Below are 18003 nucleotides of genomic sequence, written 5' to 3' on the forward strand. Positions count from 1 at the left end.
GATAAAGGAGGAGAATTTTGTAATGACATTGATCCAGAAATCAATTTAAGTGGATTACATAACATAAATGTTTCATATTACTCAGAGGATAGATTTAAACATTTGGATTTAAAGGGTTTTTTGCTTATTCATTTTAAAAGTAGAAGTCTCAGGGCTAATTTTGGGAAGATACAAGAGTGCTTGAAATCTTTAAAATCAACATTCCAAGCAACTGCCATCTCAGAGACATGGTTGACAGATGAAATTAATGATATGTTTATATTAGAAGGTTATGATTTTTATAATATAAATAGAAAAAATAAAAAGGGAGGTGGTGTTGCGTTCTATGTACAAAAAAAATATTACTGTGAAATTATCAACAGTCTAGTTATAGATGATGTTATGGAGAGTATGACTATAAAAATAATAAAACAAGGTGACTCGGTAAAGAATCTGGGTATTATCTTCGACCCAACTCTCTCCTTTGAGTCACACATTAAAAGCGTTACTAAAACGGCCTTCTTTCATCTCCGTAATATCGCTAAAATTCGCTCCATTTTGTCCACTAAAGACGCTGAGATCATTATCCATGTGTTTGTTACGTCTCGTCTCGATTACTGTAACGTATTATTTTCGGGTCTCCCCATGTCTAGCATTAAAAGATTACAGTTGGTACAAAATGCGGCTGCTAGACTTTTGACAAGAACAAGAAAGTTTGATCACATTACGCCTGTACTGGCTCACCTGCACTGGCTTCCTGTGCACTTAAGATGTGACTTTAAGGTTTTACTACTTACGTATAAAATACTACACGGTCTAGCTCCATCCTATCTTGCCGATTGTATTGTACCATATGTCCCGGCAAGAAATCTGCGTTCAAAAGACTCCGGCTTATTAGTGATTCCTAGAGCCCAAAAAAAGTCTGCGGGCTATAGAGCGTTTTCCGTTCGGGCTCCACTACCCTGGAATGCCCTCCCGGTAACAGTTCGAGATGCTACCTCAGTAGAAGCATTTAAGTCTCACCTTAAAACTCATCTGTATACTCTAGCCTTTAAATAGACCTCCTTTTTAGACCAGTTGATCTGCCGCTTCTTTTCTTTCTCCTATGTCCCCCCTCCCTTGTGGAGGGGGTCCGGTCCGATGACCATGGATGAAGTACTGGCTGTCCAGAGTCGAGACCCAGGATGGACCGCTCGTCGGGACCCAGGATGGACCGCTCGCCTGTATCGGTTGGGGACATCTCTACGCTGCTGATCCGCTTGAGTTGGTTTCCTGTGGACGGGACTCTCGCTGCTGTCTTGGATCCGCTTGAACTGAACTCTCGCGGCTGTGTTGGAGCCACTATGGATTGAACTTTCACAGCATCATGTTAGACCCGCTCGACATCCATTGCTTTCGGTCCCCTAGAGAGGGGGGGTTGCCCACATCTGAGGTCCTCTCCAAGGTTTCTCATAGTCAGCATTGTCACTGGCGTCCCACTGGATGTGAATTCTCCCTGCCCACTGGGTGTGAGTTTTCCTTGCCCTTTTGTGGGTTCTTCCGAGGATGTTGTAGTCGTAATGATTTGTGCAGTCCTTTGAGACATTTGTGATTTGGGGCTATATAAATAAACATTGATTGATTGAAAATACAAATAAACAACGAACGTAGTGCAGATTTGAGTTGAATTTATAGGACACCTGGGTCACATGTAGAGCTTTTCCATGACAGCCTACTAAAAAAGGCCTTCGATACCATTGACCACAGACAGTTAATAAATAAGTTGGATAAGTACGGCATCCGAGGGCCAGTTCTGTCCTGGATCAAGAGCTATCTAGAAAATAGAAAACAATGTGTTCAGGTGGATAATACAATATCTGGATTTAAAAATATAGTTTGTGGAATTCCTCAGGGTTCTATAATTGGTCCTAAGTTATTTACAATTTTCATTAATGATTTTTGTGATGCATCAAGTTTCTTAACATTTTTTATGTTTGCTGATGATACAACCATCCTTTGTTCTGGAGAAATTTTAATGAACTTTTGGTAAAAATAGAACAAGAAATGACAGTGCTTAAAAACTGGTTTGATATGAATAAAGTATCACTTAATATTGCTAAAACTAAATTTATGATATTTGGTACCAAAACTGAGGTATCTAATGAAGTAAATATTAAAATAAATGGAGATAAAATTGAGCGTGTCTTTGATACTAAGATTTGGGAGTTATAACTGACTATAAATTATCATGGAGACAACATGTAAATTATACAAAAACAAAAATATCAAAAACACTTGGTGTTTTGTATAAAACTAAAGAATTACTTGATTATAATTCTTTGTTTACAATTTATTATACTTTGATACTTCCATACATGACATACTGTGTAGAACTCTGGGGAACCACTTTTAAAACCATAATTAATGATAATGTTTTGCTGCAAAAAAAAAAAGCTGTACGGCTAATAAACAAAGCAGGATATTATGACCATACCCATCCATTATTTGTTACATCAAAACTTATGACATTTCAAGATATTGTTTACTATAAAATAACACAGATAATGTTCAAAGCAAAAATAAATACTCTTCCAGAAGGAATTGAAAAATACTTCTCTCTACAGACCAGCAAATACAATCTAAGAGATGAATCTAAGTTTATTTGACCAAAAGCAAGATTAGTTGTTAAACGTAGATGTTTATCTGTTCTCGGTGTTAATTTGTGGAATTCTGTTGGTAAAGAAATAAAAATGAGTGACTCAGTATTTAATTTCAAAAAGAACATGTCACAATGTATTTTAAAAAGTTATGTGAACTAGAAATTTTTGTTTGTTTGGTTAAATGTTGTATTTAGAAGGTATGTATGTTTATCTATTTACAAAAATGTGCATGTGTTTAAGTACATATTTTTGTATTATTTGTTAAAGGGCAACTTAAATGTAAATGCTGAATGACTATATTTCTTTTTGTATTACAAAATGATTACAAAAGGTAACTTAATTGAATGTAAAAAAAAATTATGTTGGGCATATAAGCTTTTTTGCTTCTGCCTGTTTCAGTCATGTTATTCATTTTTGAATCGTGATCCATGTTTGAATATGTTTTTGTTAGACTGAAAATAAACTGAAAAACTGAACTGACTGGACTCTCACACTATTATGTTAGATCCACTATGGACTGGACTCTCACTATTATGTTAAATCCACTATGGACTGGACTCTCACCATTATGTTAGATCCACTATGGACTGGAGTCTCACTATTATGTTAGATCCACTATGGACTGGACTCTCACTATTATGTTAGATCCACTATGGACTGGACTCTCACACTATTATATTAGATCCACTATGGACTTGACTCTCACTATTATGTTAGATCCACTATGGACTGGACTCTCACACTATTATGTTAGATCCACTACGGACTGGACTCTCACCATTATGTTGGATCCACTATGGAGTGGAGTCTCACTATTATGTTAGATCCACTATGTACTGGACTCTCACTATTATGTTAGATCCACTATGGACTGGACTCTCACACTATTATGTTAGATCCACTACGGACTGGACTCTCACCATTATGTTGGATCCACTATGGAGTGGAGTCTCACTATTATGTTAGATCCACTATGGACTTGACTCTCACTATTATGTTAGATCCACTATGGACTGGACTCTCACACTATTATGTTAGATCCACTACGGACTGGACTCTCACCATTATGTTGGATCCACTATGGACTGGAGTCTCGCCATTATGTTAGATCCACTATGGACTGGACTCTCACACTATTATGTTAGATCCACTATGGACTGGAATCTCACTATTATGTTAAATCCACTATGGACTGGACTCTCACACCATTATGTTAGATCCACTATGGACTGGAATCTCACTATTATGTTAGATCCACTATGGACTGGACTCTCACACCATTATGTTAGATCCACTATGGACTGGAATCTCACTATTATGTTAGATCCACTATGGACTGGACTCTCACACTATTATGTCAGATCCACTATGGACTGGACTCTCACACTATTATGTTAGATCCACTATGGACTGGAATCTCACTATTATGTTAGATCCACTATGGACTGGACTCTCACACCATTATGTTAGTTCCACTATGGACTGGACTAACTTTTTTCTTGCCCTGACGTGGGATCCGAGCCAAGGATGTCGTTGTGGCTTGTGCAGCCCTTTGAGACACTCGTGATTTAGGGCTATAAAAGTAAACATTGATTGATGATTGATTGACATTCCTCATTCATTTAAAAAACTGCATTTTGTGTTCACTTGTGTCGTCTTTGACTCATTTTTAAATTTGATCTGATACATTCAGGTGATGAGGTGGCGATTTGTCCAGGGTGTCAACCAGGGTGTAGCTGAGATAGGATTCAGCACCCCCCGCGACCCCGAAGGGAGTAAGCGGTAGGAAATGGATGGATGGACATTTGGTGACAAACATGCAAAAAAAATCAAAAAATTAGGAAGGGGTCAACACTTTTTCCACACACACACACACACACACACACACACACACACACACACACACACACACACACACACACACACACACACACACACACACACACGCCAAAATATTACTAGTACATATAATTTTTATTTATTTGTTTCTATTTTTTCTGAATATACCATCAAGTTTGGCCTTTGGAGAGTTCCGAGGCTGCAGTAGTGTTTCCTTGGCACCGACATCAACAAACTACATTTTTACATCCGATTGGTCAAGCGGAGAATGAATATGTTATGCAAATTAGATAGACACAGATATAAAACATGAGTGCACACACCAACAAGGTCGGACACGACGCGCAACTTCAACAGTCGATGAAGTCGTCATCCAAGACAGGTGCAGTATGCCACACTGAAAATGACTGATAGGATCGTTTGCACTTAGTATCTGATCTGATCTAATCTGCCTTATTGATAACTGAGATGACTTTCAGGTACAGAAACATGGCACCAGAAGGCAACAAATCTGAGGTCATAATTTCCTGTCACACATCTGTTTCCTGTGTTGTACTGAGAATATTCCCTTACTTGATAGGTGTTGTCATCATATGTGGAAACTTCCTCATAATCATGTCTGTCATTTATTTCAAACAGCTTCACACTCCTACTAACTATCTCATTCTCTCTCTGGCTGTGTCCGACTTACTTGTTGGTCTTTTAACCATTCCTCTCAACACTAAATTCAACAGGGATTATTGTCAGATCCACGGTGGTTTGATCTGTATAGTGCAACAATGCATTGAAGTAACACTGTCCACGGCTTCTATTCTGAATTTAATGTGTATTTCTATAGACAGATACTACGCAGTGTGCAAACCTCTGGTATATAAAACTGCAATCACTGTTAGTGTTGTTGTGTTCATGATCTTGTTGAGTTGGAGTATTTCATTTCTACTGTCTACTGGTTTTTTGATTGCAGGAATAATTTATGCAAAATGTGGAACCAAATGTTATATTTACATTGTTATTGTGAATGTTTCAGGACCCATTTTAACCTTTTACCTTCCTATGATCATAGTGATGTGTATATATGCAAGTATCTTCTTTGTAGCACATAAACAGGCACGCAGCATCCAAAACAGAACCTATCACAGCAGGACGCCAGGAGCAACCGTCAGGAAGATGGAGAGAAAGGCCACTAAAACTCTGGCTATAGTTTTGAGCGCCTTCTTAGTCTGTTGTTGTCCTTTCTTTACAGTTTGGATGATTTCGTTTTCGAACAAGGTGTCAGTGTCATTTGAAGTCATCGACCCTCTTTCTTTGTTTGTCCTGTCAAATTCAATGCTCAACCCTTTCATTTATGCTTTATTTTACAGCTGGTACAGGTCCGCTTTTAAAATAGTTATATCCGGAAAAATATGTTTACGCGATTTCTCAAACACCAGACTTGAATAATATGCTCGATATGGGTAAGCCGCACGTTTGAGTTTGAGTTCATTCAGAATGTTTATCATGGTTCCTCTTCTTTGTACTTTGTAAACACTACGTTTGAAGAGTTTTTTTTGAAGTGGATGACATTACTGCATTGTTTGATTGCTTTGCTTAATTTAATTCCACATACAGATATACTGAAGGTCTTAAGTGTTGTACATGCAAACAAATGTTTTAAATTACATTTTTCTGTAAGATTATATTTCTCCTCTTTTGCTGAGAAAAACTCTTGTATATTTTTGGGGAAGCAGGTTATAGTTTGCTTTGTGTATAATTTTAGCTGTTTGCAAAATTCACTATGTCATGGAACTTCAGTATCTTTGATTCAACAAACATGATGTATTATTCAAACTGGTCTTTTTTTGTAACACCATTAGAGAATGAGGTGTACTTTTGTAATTTTTTTCCCCATATTTCTACACAATAACTCAGATATGGTAACACTAGAGAGCAGTAGAGAAGATGAAGTGATTTTTTTGGTCTAGAACAGTGGTTCTTAACCTGGGTTCGATGAAACCTCCGCCATGGAGGTAAAGACACATCCGACTTATCGTGTAAATAAAAACTTCTCCCTATCAGCGTATTATGGATGCCCAACAAACAATGTTCCCTTTAATTTTCCAGCTGATTTGCAGGTTGTTTGATTGATTCGATTGAATCTTTTACCAGCAGATTGCAAAGGAAGAGAATACACAGTACAGTACATATTCCGTACAAATGACCACTAAATGGTAACACCCGAATAAGTTTTTCAACTTGTTTAAGTCGGGGTCCACGTTAATCAATTCATGGTAATATGTGTAAGGTGTGTAATTTGTTGTGAGTTCATGCACCGTGTTGGTTTTGTTCTTTGAACAAAGTGATGTTCATGCACGGTTCGTTTTGTGCACCAGTAAAAAAAAACATAGCTTTTTCTTGAATTTGAAAAAAAAAAAAATAATAATAATCTTTTCACTAAAGAAGGGTTTGTTGAATGCACGTATGAAACTGGTGGGGTTCGGTACCTCCAACAGGGTTAAGAACTACTGGTCTAGAACATGTTTTGCTGTATTCATTATTGACGTGTTTTTTGCTACTTTATGTTGTATATTTTTTACATGAGATTTCCAGTTCAATTTATCATCAATCGGTTTCATTTACTCTTTCAATTTCTATTCCGTCTATTTGCATTTGTGTTTGACTTTCTCTTCTCCATCCATCCATCCATCATCTTCCGCTTATCCGAGGTCGGGTCGCGGGGGCAACAGCCTAAGCAGGGAAACCCAGACTTCCCTCTCTCCAGCCACTTCGTCTAGCTCTTCCCGGGGGATCCCGAGGCGTTCCCAGGCCAGCCGGGAGACATAGTCTTCCCAACGTGTCCTGGGTCTTCCCCGTGGCCTCCTACCGGTTGGACGTGCCCTAAACACCTCCCTAGGGAGGCGTTCGGGTGGCATCCTGACCAGATGCCCGAACCACCTCATCTGGCTCCTCTCGATGTGGAGGAGCAGCGGCTTTACCTTGAGTTCCTCCCGGATGGCAGAGCTTCTCACCCTATCTCTAAGGGAGAGCGCCGCCACACGGCGGAGGAAACTCATTTCGGCCGCTTGTACCCGTGATCTTATCCTTTCGGTCATGACCCAAAGCTCATGACCATAGGTGAGGATGGGAACGTAGATCGACCGGTAAATTGAGAGCTTTGCCTTCCGGCTCAGCTCCTTCTTCACCACAACGGATCGGTACAACGTCCGCATTACTGAAGACGCCGCACCGATCCGCCTGTCGATCTCACGATCCACTCTTCCCTCACTCGTGAACAAGACTCCTAGGTACTTGAACTCCTCCACTTGGGGCAAGGTCTCCTCCCCAACCCGGAGATGGCACTCCACCCTTTTCCGGGCGAGAACCATGGACTCGGACTTGGAGGTGCTGATTCTCATTCCGGTCGCTTCACACTCGGCTGCGAACCGATCCAGCGAGAGCTGAAGATCCCGGTCAGATGAAGCCATCAGGACCACATCATCTGCAAAAAGCAGAGACCTAATCCTGCGGTTACCAAACCGGAACCCCTCAACGCCTTGACTGCGCCTAGAAATTCTGTCCATAAAAGTTATGAACAGAATCCGTGACAAAGGACAGCCTTTCTCTTCTCCTGATACCTAATAGCATTATTTTAGTTTTACTGAGATTTTGTCAAACCATCTTTTTAATTTGTTCATTTCTTCTGTTATTATTTGTATAATCTTCTGTGTGTTCTCTCCTGAACAAAACCCCGTTGTATCATCCGCCAATAATACTAAATTTAAATATTTTGTAACTTTACAAATGTCATTTATGTAGAGATTGAATAATTTAGGTCCTAGTATTGATCCCTGAGGTACACCACAGGATATATTTAGCGCTGTAGAAGTGTGTTCGCCTAGCTTCACGTATTGTTTCCTGTTCGTTAGTTAACTTCTTATCCAGTTTAAGACTAACCCTCTGATGCCGTATCGTTCTAGTTTTGTAATTAAAATATTATGATTAATTGTGTCAAATGCTTTAGTTAGATCCATAAACACTGCTGCCGCACATTTTTTTTTTACTATCTATTGCATTGGTAATTTCTTCTGTAATCGTCACGACCGGGTCGCACGGTGATGTGAGTGTTGTTCTCCCAGGACGACTCCGGATAGGACTTGCAGGTAACGACGACATTTAAACTTTACCGAACACAAACAGGTACCAAATGGACAGAACAAAGTGCCGATCGTACCGGAAGCTAAGGCTATAACTTAGCACAGACTAGAACGTGGAACAAAACTTACTTAGCAAAGCATACTTGCCAACCCTCCCGGATTTTCCGGGGGATTCCCGAAATTCAGCGGCTCTCCCGAAAACCTCCCGGGACAGATTTTCTCCCGAAAATCTCCCGAAATTCAGGCGGAGCTCCAGCTCCATGCGGACCTGAGTGAAGACAGCCTGTTTTCACGTCCGCTTTCCCACAATATAAACAGCGTGTCTGCCCAATGACGTTAAAACTTGGTTTCTTATGTGGGTTTATTGTTAGGCAGTTTCGTTAACGTCCTACCAGCGCGGTAACAACACACAACAACAGCAGTCATGTTTTTGTCTACCGTAAAGCAGTTCGTCTGCCATAAACAGCAATGTTGTGACACTCTTAAACAGGACAATACAAATCCTTTTCAACCCATATTCAGTTGAATATGCAACAAAGACAACATATTTGATGTTCAAACTGCTAAACTTTTTTTTTTGCAAATTGGCATTAACTTTAGAAATTGATGCCAGCAACACATGACAAAGAAATTGGGAAAAGTGGCAATGAATACTGATAAAGTTGAGGAATGCTCATCAAACACTTATTTGGAACATCCCACAGGTGTGCAGGCTAATTGGGAACAGGTGGGTGCCATGATTGGATATAAAAACATCTTCCCAAAAATGCTCAGTCTTTCACAAGAAAGGATGGGGCAAGGTACACCCCTTTGTCCACATTTGCATGAGCAAATAGTCCAACAGTTTAAGAACAACGTTTCCGGAGGACACCACGTCCACAGTTTCCAAATATAATTTGAAATGTGGACTCGTCAGACCACAGAACACTTTTCCACTTTGCATCAGTCCATCTAAGATGAGCTCGGGCCCAGCGAAGCCAGCGGCGTTCCTTGGTGTTGTTGATGAAATGGGTTTTGCTTTGCATAGCAGAGTTATAACTTGAACTTAGAGATCTAACAAACAACTGTAGCTTCTGACAGTGGTTTTATAAAGTGTTCCTGCGCCCATGTGGTGATATCCTTTACACACTGACGCCAGTTTTTGATGCAGTACCGCCTGAGGGATCTAAGGTCCGTAATATCATCGCTTACGTGCAGTGATTTCTCCAGTTTTTCTAAATCTTTTGATGATTTTACGGACCGCAGATTGTAAAATCCCTAAATTCCTTGCAATAGCTGGTTGAGAAATGTTGTTCTAAAACTGTTTGACAGTTTGCTTACAAATTGGTGATCCTCGCCCCATCCTTGTTTGTGAATTACTTAGCATTTCATGGAAGCTGCTTTTATACCCAATCATGGCACCCACCTGTCCCCAATTAGCCTGCACACCTGTGGGGTGTTCCAAATAGGTGTTTGATGAGCATTTATCAACTTTATCAGTATTTATTGCCACCTTTCCCAACTTCTTTGTCATGTGTTGCTGGTATCAAATTCTAAAGTTAATGATTATTTGCACACAAAAAAATGTTTATCAGTTTGAACATCAAATATGTTGTCTTTGTAGCATATTCAAGTAAATATGGGTTGAAAATAATTTGCAAATCATTGTATTCTGTTTATATTTACATCTAACACAATTTCCCAACTCATATGGAAACGGGTTTGTATATATATTGTAGCTGAGATAGGCGCCAGCGCCCCCCGCGACCCCAAAAGGGAATAAGCGGTAGAAAATGGATGGATGGATATATATATATATATATGTACTGTATATATATTTTTTTACTTGGTATTACCCGCGGGCCGGATTTTAGACGCTGGCAGGCCGTATCTGGCCCGCGGGCTGTAGTTTGTGGACCCGTGATGTAGAAAGCTGGAACCCGAATGGCGGGTGACTTATTATTGACATTGTTGACACTTTATAATGACATTATTTGTGAAGCTTTGTCGGTCGGCATGGCGATGCCGAGTTTGTTTTTCCAAGGATGCGTCGAGCAAGAACACAGCGTGAGGTAAGATGTAAAGTATTTATTTAACTAATAAAAGGCTAAGGAACAAAAAACACTGGAGCTAAGCACAAAGGCAAACAAAAGCGCTAGCAACGAAGGCTAGGAAGAGCAAACAGATAAACACAAACTTGGCACGAAGGCACACACAAACAGAAAAACAAATCATCAGCATGAGAGCTGGAATAAAACAAAGCGTAAATAAACCAAGAGTCTTCAACTGTTGCATGGAAGCAAATTAGAGTCCGACAATGAGAGAACAGAAAAGGCTTGCTTATAAAGGATGGTGATTAGTGGAGCAGGTGTGCTTCTTGAAACCACGGCAGGTGAAAATAATACGTTGCTATGGAAACAGACTAAAAACAGGAACTAAGGAGGCGCACTAGAAAATATGATACAGAAAAGAATCAAAACTACAGCGTAGAATCGCAACATTATTGGCACTTTATTATTGACACTTTATTATTGACATTGTTGACACGTATTATTGGCATTATTGACACTTTATAGGGCTTCACTGTGGAAGAGGGGTTAGTGCGTCTGCCTCACAATACGAAGGTCCTGCAGTCCCGGGTTCAATGCCAGGCTCGGGATCTTTATGTGTGGAGTTTGCATGTTCTCCCGTCTTCCTCCCACTTCCAAAGACATGCACCTGGGGATAAGTTGACTGGCAACACTAAATGGTCCCTAGTGTGTGAATGTTGTCTGTCTATCTGTGTTGGCCCTGTGATGAAGTGTCCAGGGTGTACGCCGCCTTCCGCCCAATTGTACCTGAGATAGGCGCCAGCGCCCCCTGTGACCCCAAAAGGGAATAAGCGGTAGAAAAATGGATGGATGGATGGGACACTTTATAATGACATTATTGACACTATGTTATTGACATTATTAAAACTTCATTATGACGTTATTGACACTTTATTATTGACATTGTTGACACTTTATTATTGACATTATTAAAACTTCATTATGACGTTATTGACACTTTATTGACATTGTTGACACTTTATCATTGACATTGTTGACACTTTATTATAGAAATTGTTTACAGCGCCCCCCGCGACCCCAAAAGGAAATAAGCGGTAGAAAATGGATGGATGGATGGGACACTTTATAATGACATTATTGACACTATGTTATTGATATTATTAACACTTTATAATAACATTATTGACACTTTATTATAGACACTGTTTACAGTTTATTATTGACATTGTTGACACTTTATTATTGACACTTTATTATTGACATTGTTTACAGCGCCCCCCGCGACCCCAAAAGGAAATAAGCGGTAGAAAATGGATGGATGGATGGGACACTTTATAATGACATTATTGACACTATGTTATTGATATTATTGACACTTTATAATAACATTATTGACACTTTATTATAGACACTGTTTACACTTTATTATTGACATTGTTGACACTTTATTATTGACACTTTATTATTGACATTGTTGACACTTTATTATAGAAATTGTTTACAGCGCCCCCCGCGACCCCAAAAGGAAAAAAGCGGTAGAAAATGGATGGATGGATGGGACACTTTATAATGACATTATTGACACTATGTTATTGATATTATTGACACTTTATAATAACATTATTGACACTTTATTATAGACACTGTTTACACTTTATTATTGACATTGTTGACACTTTATTATCGACACTTTATTATTGACATTGTTGACACTTTATTATTGACACTTTATTATTGACATTGTTGACACTTTATTATAGAAATTGTTTACAGCGCCCCCCGCGACCCCAAAAGGAAATAAGCGGTAGAAAATGGATGGATGGATGGGACACTTTATAATGACATTATTGACACTATGTTATTGATATTATTGACACTTTATAATAACATTATTGACACTTTATTATAGACACTGTTTACACTTTATTATTGACATTGTTGACACTTTATTATTGACATTGTTGACACTTTATTATTGACATTGTTGACACTTTATTATTGACATTGTTGACACTTTATTATTGACATTGTTGACACTTTATTATAGACACTGTTTACACTTTATTATTGACATTGTTGACACTTTATTATTGACATTGTTGACACTTTATTATTGACATTGTTGACACTTTATTATTGACATTGTTGACACTTTATTATAGACATTGTTTACAGCGCCCCCCGCGACCCCAAAAGGAAATAAGCGGTAGAAAATGGATGGATGGATGGGACACTTTATAATGACATTATTGGCACTCTATTATTGACATTATTAAAACTTAATTATGACATTATTGGCACTTTATTATTGACATTATTAAAACTTCATTATGACATTATTGACACTTTATTATTGACATTGTTGACACTTTATTATTGACATTGTTGACACTTTATTATTGACATTGTTGACACTTTATTATTGACATTGTTTACAGCGCCCCCCGCGACCCCAAAAGGAAATAAGCGGTAGAAAATGGATGGATGGATGGGACACTCTATAATGACATTATTGACACTATGTTATTGATATTATTGACACTTTATAATAACATTATTGACACTTTATTATAGACACTGTTTACACTCTATTATTGACACTTTATTATTGACATTGTTGACACTTTATTATTGACATTGTTGACACTTTATTATAGACATTGTTTACAGCCCCCCCCCCCCGCGACCCCAAAAGGAAATAAGCGGTAGAAAATGGATGGATGGATGGGACACTTTATAATGACATTATTGACACTATGTTATTGATATTATTGACACTTTATAATAACATTATTGACACTTTATTATAGACACTGTTTACACTTTATTATTGACACTTTATTATTGACATTGTTTACAGCGCCCCCCGCGACCCCAAAAGGATATAAGCGGTAGAAAATGGATGGATGGATGGGACACTTTATAATGACATTATTGACACTATGTTATTGATATTATGGACACTTTATAATAACATTATTGACACTTTATTAAAGACACTGTTTACACTTTATTATTGACATTGTTGACACTTTATTATTGACATTATTGTCACTTTAATATATTATTCAGACTTTATTATTGACATTGTTGACACGTATAATTGACATTATTGACACTTTATGACATGTGTGTATGAATTTACATGGATTCAAGATGGCTGCCAATGCTTCTCCCTGCTCTCTACAATCCATCAAATATCTCAAGAATCAGAGACAAATATCTTGAAATGCTCCATTGCTGATGGTGAAGGAATACTTTACTTCACTACTTTGGGGATATTGAAACAACATTGGACTCTGAAAAAGGTATTGTAAGAGTATCAAATCAAGGCCCAAACAGGCCTACTTAGAACTTCAGTGCAGCTCATCAAGTTAGCTAAAATACCCGTGTAAAATTACTTGAAAAGATGACAATAACAATTAAAAAGTTGTCAGAGGAACTTGAAGAGATAAAGAAATCTCTAAACTTCATGGGTGAAGAGATTGCCAAGGTTCTAAAGCAACAAGGAAACATCACGGGCCTCATGGAGGAAGTGAAGGAGCTGAAGGAGAAAGTGATCCAGAGAGACAAAAGGATTGAACTTTTGGAGCAGAGATGTGAGGATTTGGAGCAACAATCACTTGTCAATGACATTGTGGTCACAGGACTAGAGCTGAACCACCGCAGATATGCTCGAGTTACAGCTGGGCTGAACCAAGGTGAAGATGCTCCTACGGAGGAACTTGAAACTCTTGAGCAAAAACTCCTGGACTTTTTCAGAGGTAAAAACATCATCGTTGAGAAACAAAACATATCAACATGCTATTCATTTCCAAACAAGAATGTTAAAGCAAGACCAATAATAGTGATGCAGATGGTTAACCAGAAACACAAAATGGAGCTGCTGAGACAGTCCAAAAAGCTAAAGGGCACTGGAATTTATCTGAATGAGCACCTGACAAAGAAAAAATGGTGAAATTGCAAGAAGTGGCTGCATTCTCAGGAAAGAAAACAGGATTCAATCTACATGGACGAGACATGGCAAGGTCTACATAAAACCAAATGGATCGGATCAAATGAAGCCAATATGGATTAAAAACGTGAAAGACTTGGAACAATTTAACCTTCCTCTTGTGTTAGCTTTCTGTTAGCATCTCTGATGTTAACGGGTCGGTTTTGACCCATGTCTTAAATCAGCTGTAAAATACACTAAAAATGATTATCTATCATCCAAATTGTTTCTCATCTCTTGGTTACCTTGTTAGGCTTACTTATCCATGAAAATATTGGTTTTAATTAGGGATGCACCGAAATGAAAATTTGTGGCCGAAGCCGAATAAAATTTAAACCCGAATCCCGAATAATGAATGCAGTTTTTCACAATTTTTTTAATATTGCATAAATAGCCTAGAATAAATATTTAGACATGTTTTTCAAATAAAGTAATTTTTTATTGAATATTGAAATTTTTTAAATATTGCAGTAGTCTTTGTTTTTCAAAAAAAGCACAGTTTTTCATTTATATGAGGCCTTCAAACAAAACATGCATTCTAAAAAAAATAAAGTGCATTAGGGACGGCGTGGCGCAGTGGGAGAGTGGCCGTGCGCAACCCGAGGGTCCCTGGTTCAAATCCCCACCTAGTACCAACCTCGTCACGTCCGTTGTGTCCTGAGCAAGACACTTCACCCTTGCTCCTGATGGGTGCTGGTTGGCGCCTTGCATGGCAGCTCCCTCCATCAGTGTGTGAATGTGTGTGTGAATGGGTAAATGTGGAAGTAGTGTCAAAGCGCTTTGAGTACCTTGAAGGTAGAAAAGTACTATACAAGTACAACCCATTTATTTATTTATTAAAGTGGATAAACCCACAACAAATGAATTATTGTCCTTTTGGCAAAAGTCTGCGTAGCCACAGTAGATATGCTAATAATGTAAACAGAAGGCTCAAGTAAATCTCAATTAAGTGTGTGCTTGTAACCTCATACACTTATACAGGTAGCCTACACAACAGGCTAATAATGTAAACAGAGGCCCCACTAAATCTCAATAAGTGTGTGCTTGTAACCTCATACACTTATACAAGTACACAACATATCCCAACGTCACTGCACGTTGGTTGATTGCGTCACCGCGTCAAAAACTTGCGTCACACGCCACTATTCGGCCTTGTTTTTAACTCATTCCACCGAAGGCCGAATGTGGCTTTTTTTGCCATATTCGGCCGAATATATTCGGTTACCGATTAATCGGTGCATCCCTAGTTTTAATATTTTTGGAATGGGCCATTGGGCCTTTTTTTTGTCAGTATACCCCTCGATTTCCATTTAAAAATGGTAAAATTAACTTTAAAAGAATCTTATAAATAAATAAAAGGTTGTTGTGTTACCTGACTATTACTGAGGGGTATCAGAACGTATATCTTATCTCTTATTTGTTTTATTTTTTCATTTTAATAATTTTGAGACTGAATTGACCTCACAGTATCATGTTAGACCCGCTCAACATCCATTGCTTTCGGTCCCCTAGAGGGGGGGGGGTTGCCCACATCTGAGGTCCTCTCCAAGGTTTCTCATAGTCAGCATTGTCACTGGCGTCCCACTGGATGTGAATTCTCCCTGCCCACTGGGTGTGAGTTTTCCTTGCCTTTTTGTGGGTTCTTCCGAGGATGTTGTAGTTGTAATGATTTGTGCAGTCCTTTGAGACATTTGTGATTTGGGGCTATATAAATAAACATTGATTGATTGATTGATTGACATGTCTGGACATGCCAGTCTTTGTTTTTTTTGTACTGGATAACAAGGTAAAATGAGAATCCCCTAAAGCTCACATGATTGGGAGAGGAGCTGGCTGTCAGTGTGTTCAGTTTTGGCCTCTAATTATTGCTTGATAATCTTATTTTTATAACTGCGTCGAAACCGACCCTAACAACACCAAGGTCATAATGTCATCCAGAGCATTTTATAATTTAGTGAAAAACCAAACACATGTTTTGATTTGTTGAAATAGAGGTTCTTGATAAAGTCAAAAAGCTTTTATGCAAAAAAATGTATTTATATGGTTATTTTATGCATTTAAAAACTAAAACGGGTCGGTGCCGACCCTAACACAAGACGAAGGTTAAATAACTTGCTGAATCAGGACAACAAATGGTATGTGGACAATGAAAATGTATGGTACACATGGTATATGGACATTAGGATTATGGATAATCTGTGTTTTTTTAAGTTACATCGTACATTTTAGTTCATTATTGATATTTTGGTTAAACTTCTTTGGAGGATGACTAATAATGAGTTTGACTTTTATATTTCTGACGAGGAAGAAAGCAGTATAGCTGGGCAAGAAGATATTCAAGACAGGATGAGCTGTAAGGAACTAAATTGAAGTTATTTAGAAATGAATGATGATAAAGGAGGAGAATTTTGTAATGACATTGATCCAGAAATCAATTTAAGTGGATTACATAACATAAATGTTTCATATTACTCAGAGGATAGATTTAAACATTTGGATTTAAAGGGTTTTTTGCTTATTCATTTTAAAAGTAGAAGTCTCAGGGCTAATTTTGGGAAGATACAAGAGTGCTTGAAATCTTTAAAATCAACATTCCAAGCAACTGCCATCTCAGAGACATGGTTGACAGATGAAATTAATGATATGTTTATATTAGAAGGTTATGATTTTTATAATATAAATAGAAAAAATAAAAAGGGAGGTGGTGTTGCGTTCTATGTACAAAAAAAATATTACTGTGAAATTATCAACAGTCTAGTTATAGATGATGTTATGGAGAGTATGACTATAAAAATAATAAAACAAGGTGACTCGGTAAAGAATCTGGGTATTATCTTCGACCCAACTCTCTCCTTTGAGTCACACATTAAAAGCGTTACTAAAACGGCCTTCTTTCATCTCCGTAATATCGCTAAAATTCGCTCCATTTTGTCCACTAAAGACGCTGAGATCATTATCCATGCGTTTGTTACGTCTCGTCTCGATTACTGTAACGTATTATTTTCGGGTCTCCCCATGTCTAGCATTAAAAGATTACAGTTGGTACAAAATGCGGCTGCTAGACTTTTGACAAGAACAAGAAAGTTTGATCACATTACGCCTGTACTGGCTCACCTGCACTGGCTTCCTGTGCACTTAAGATGTGACTTTAAGGTTTTACTACTTACGTATAAAATACTACACGGTCTAGCTCCATCCTATCTTGCCGATTGTATTGTACCATATGTCCCGGCAAGAAATCTGCGTTCAAAAGACTCCGGCTTATTAGTGATTCCTAGAGCCCAAAAAAAGTCTGCGGGCTATAGAGCGTTTTCCGTTCGGGCTCCACTACCCTGGAATGCCCTCCCGGTAACAGTTCGAGATGCTACCTCAGTAGAAGCATTTAAGTCTCA

At 38.3% G+C, this 18003-nt stretch overlaps 1 protein-coding gene across 1 annotated transcript; it reads left to right on the forward strand.

The window, feature by feature from the left end:
* The first annotated feature begins 4801 nt into the window (after window positions 1-4801).
* Window positions 4802-6235, forward strand: LOC133542194 (trace amine-associated receptor 1-like). The gene has a single exon (XM_061886089.1). The coding sequence runs from the start codon at window positions 4926-4928 to the stop codon at window positions 5895-5897; it is 972 nt and encodes a 323-aa protein (XP_061742073.1). The 5' UTR covers window positions 4802-4925; the 3' UTR covers window positions 5898-6235.
* The last annotated feature ends 11768 nt before the right edge of the window (window positions 6236-18003 follow it).

Source organism: Nerophis ophidion, linkage group LG24, assembly GCF_033978795.1.
Source record: "Nerophis ophidion isolate RoL-2023_Sa linkage group LG24, RoL_Noph_v1.0, whole genome shotgun sequence".
Classification (NCBI taxonomy): domain Eukaryota; kingdom Metazoa; phylum Chordata; class Actinopteri; order Syngnathiformes; family Syngnathidae; genus Nerophis; species Nerophis ophidion.

Coding starts and splice junctions, on each gene's coding strand:
- LOC133542194 (XM_061886089.1), top strand. CDS start 4,926: ATGACTTTCAGGTACAGAAACATGGCACCAGAAGGCAACAAATCTGAG.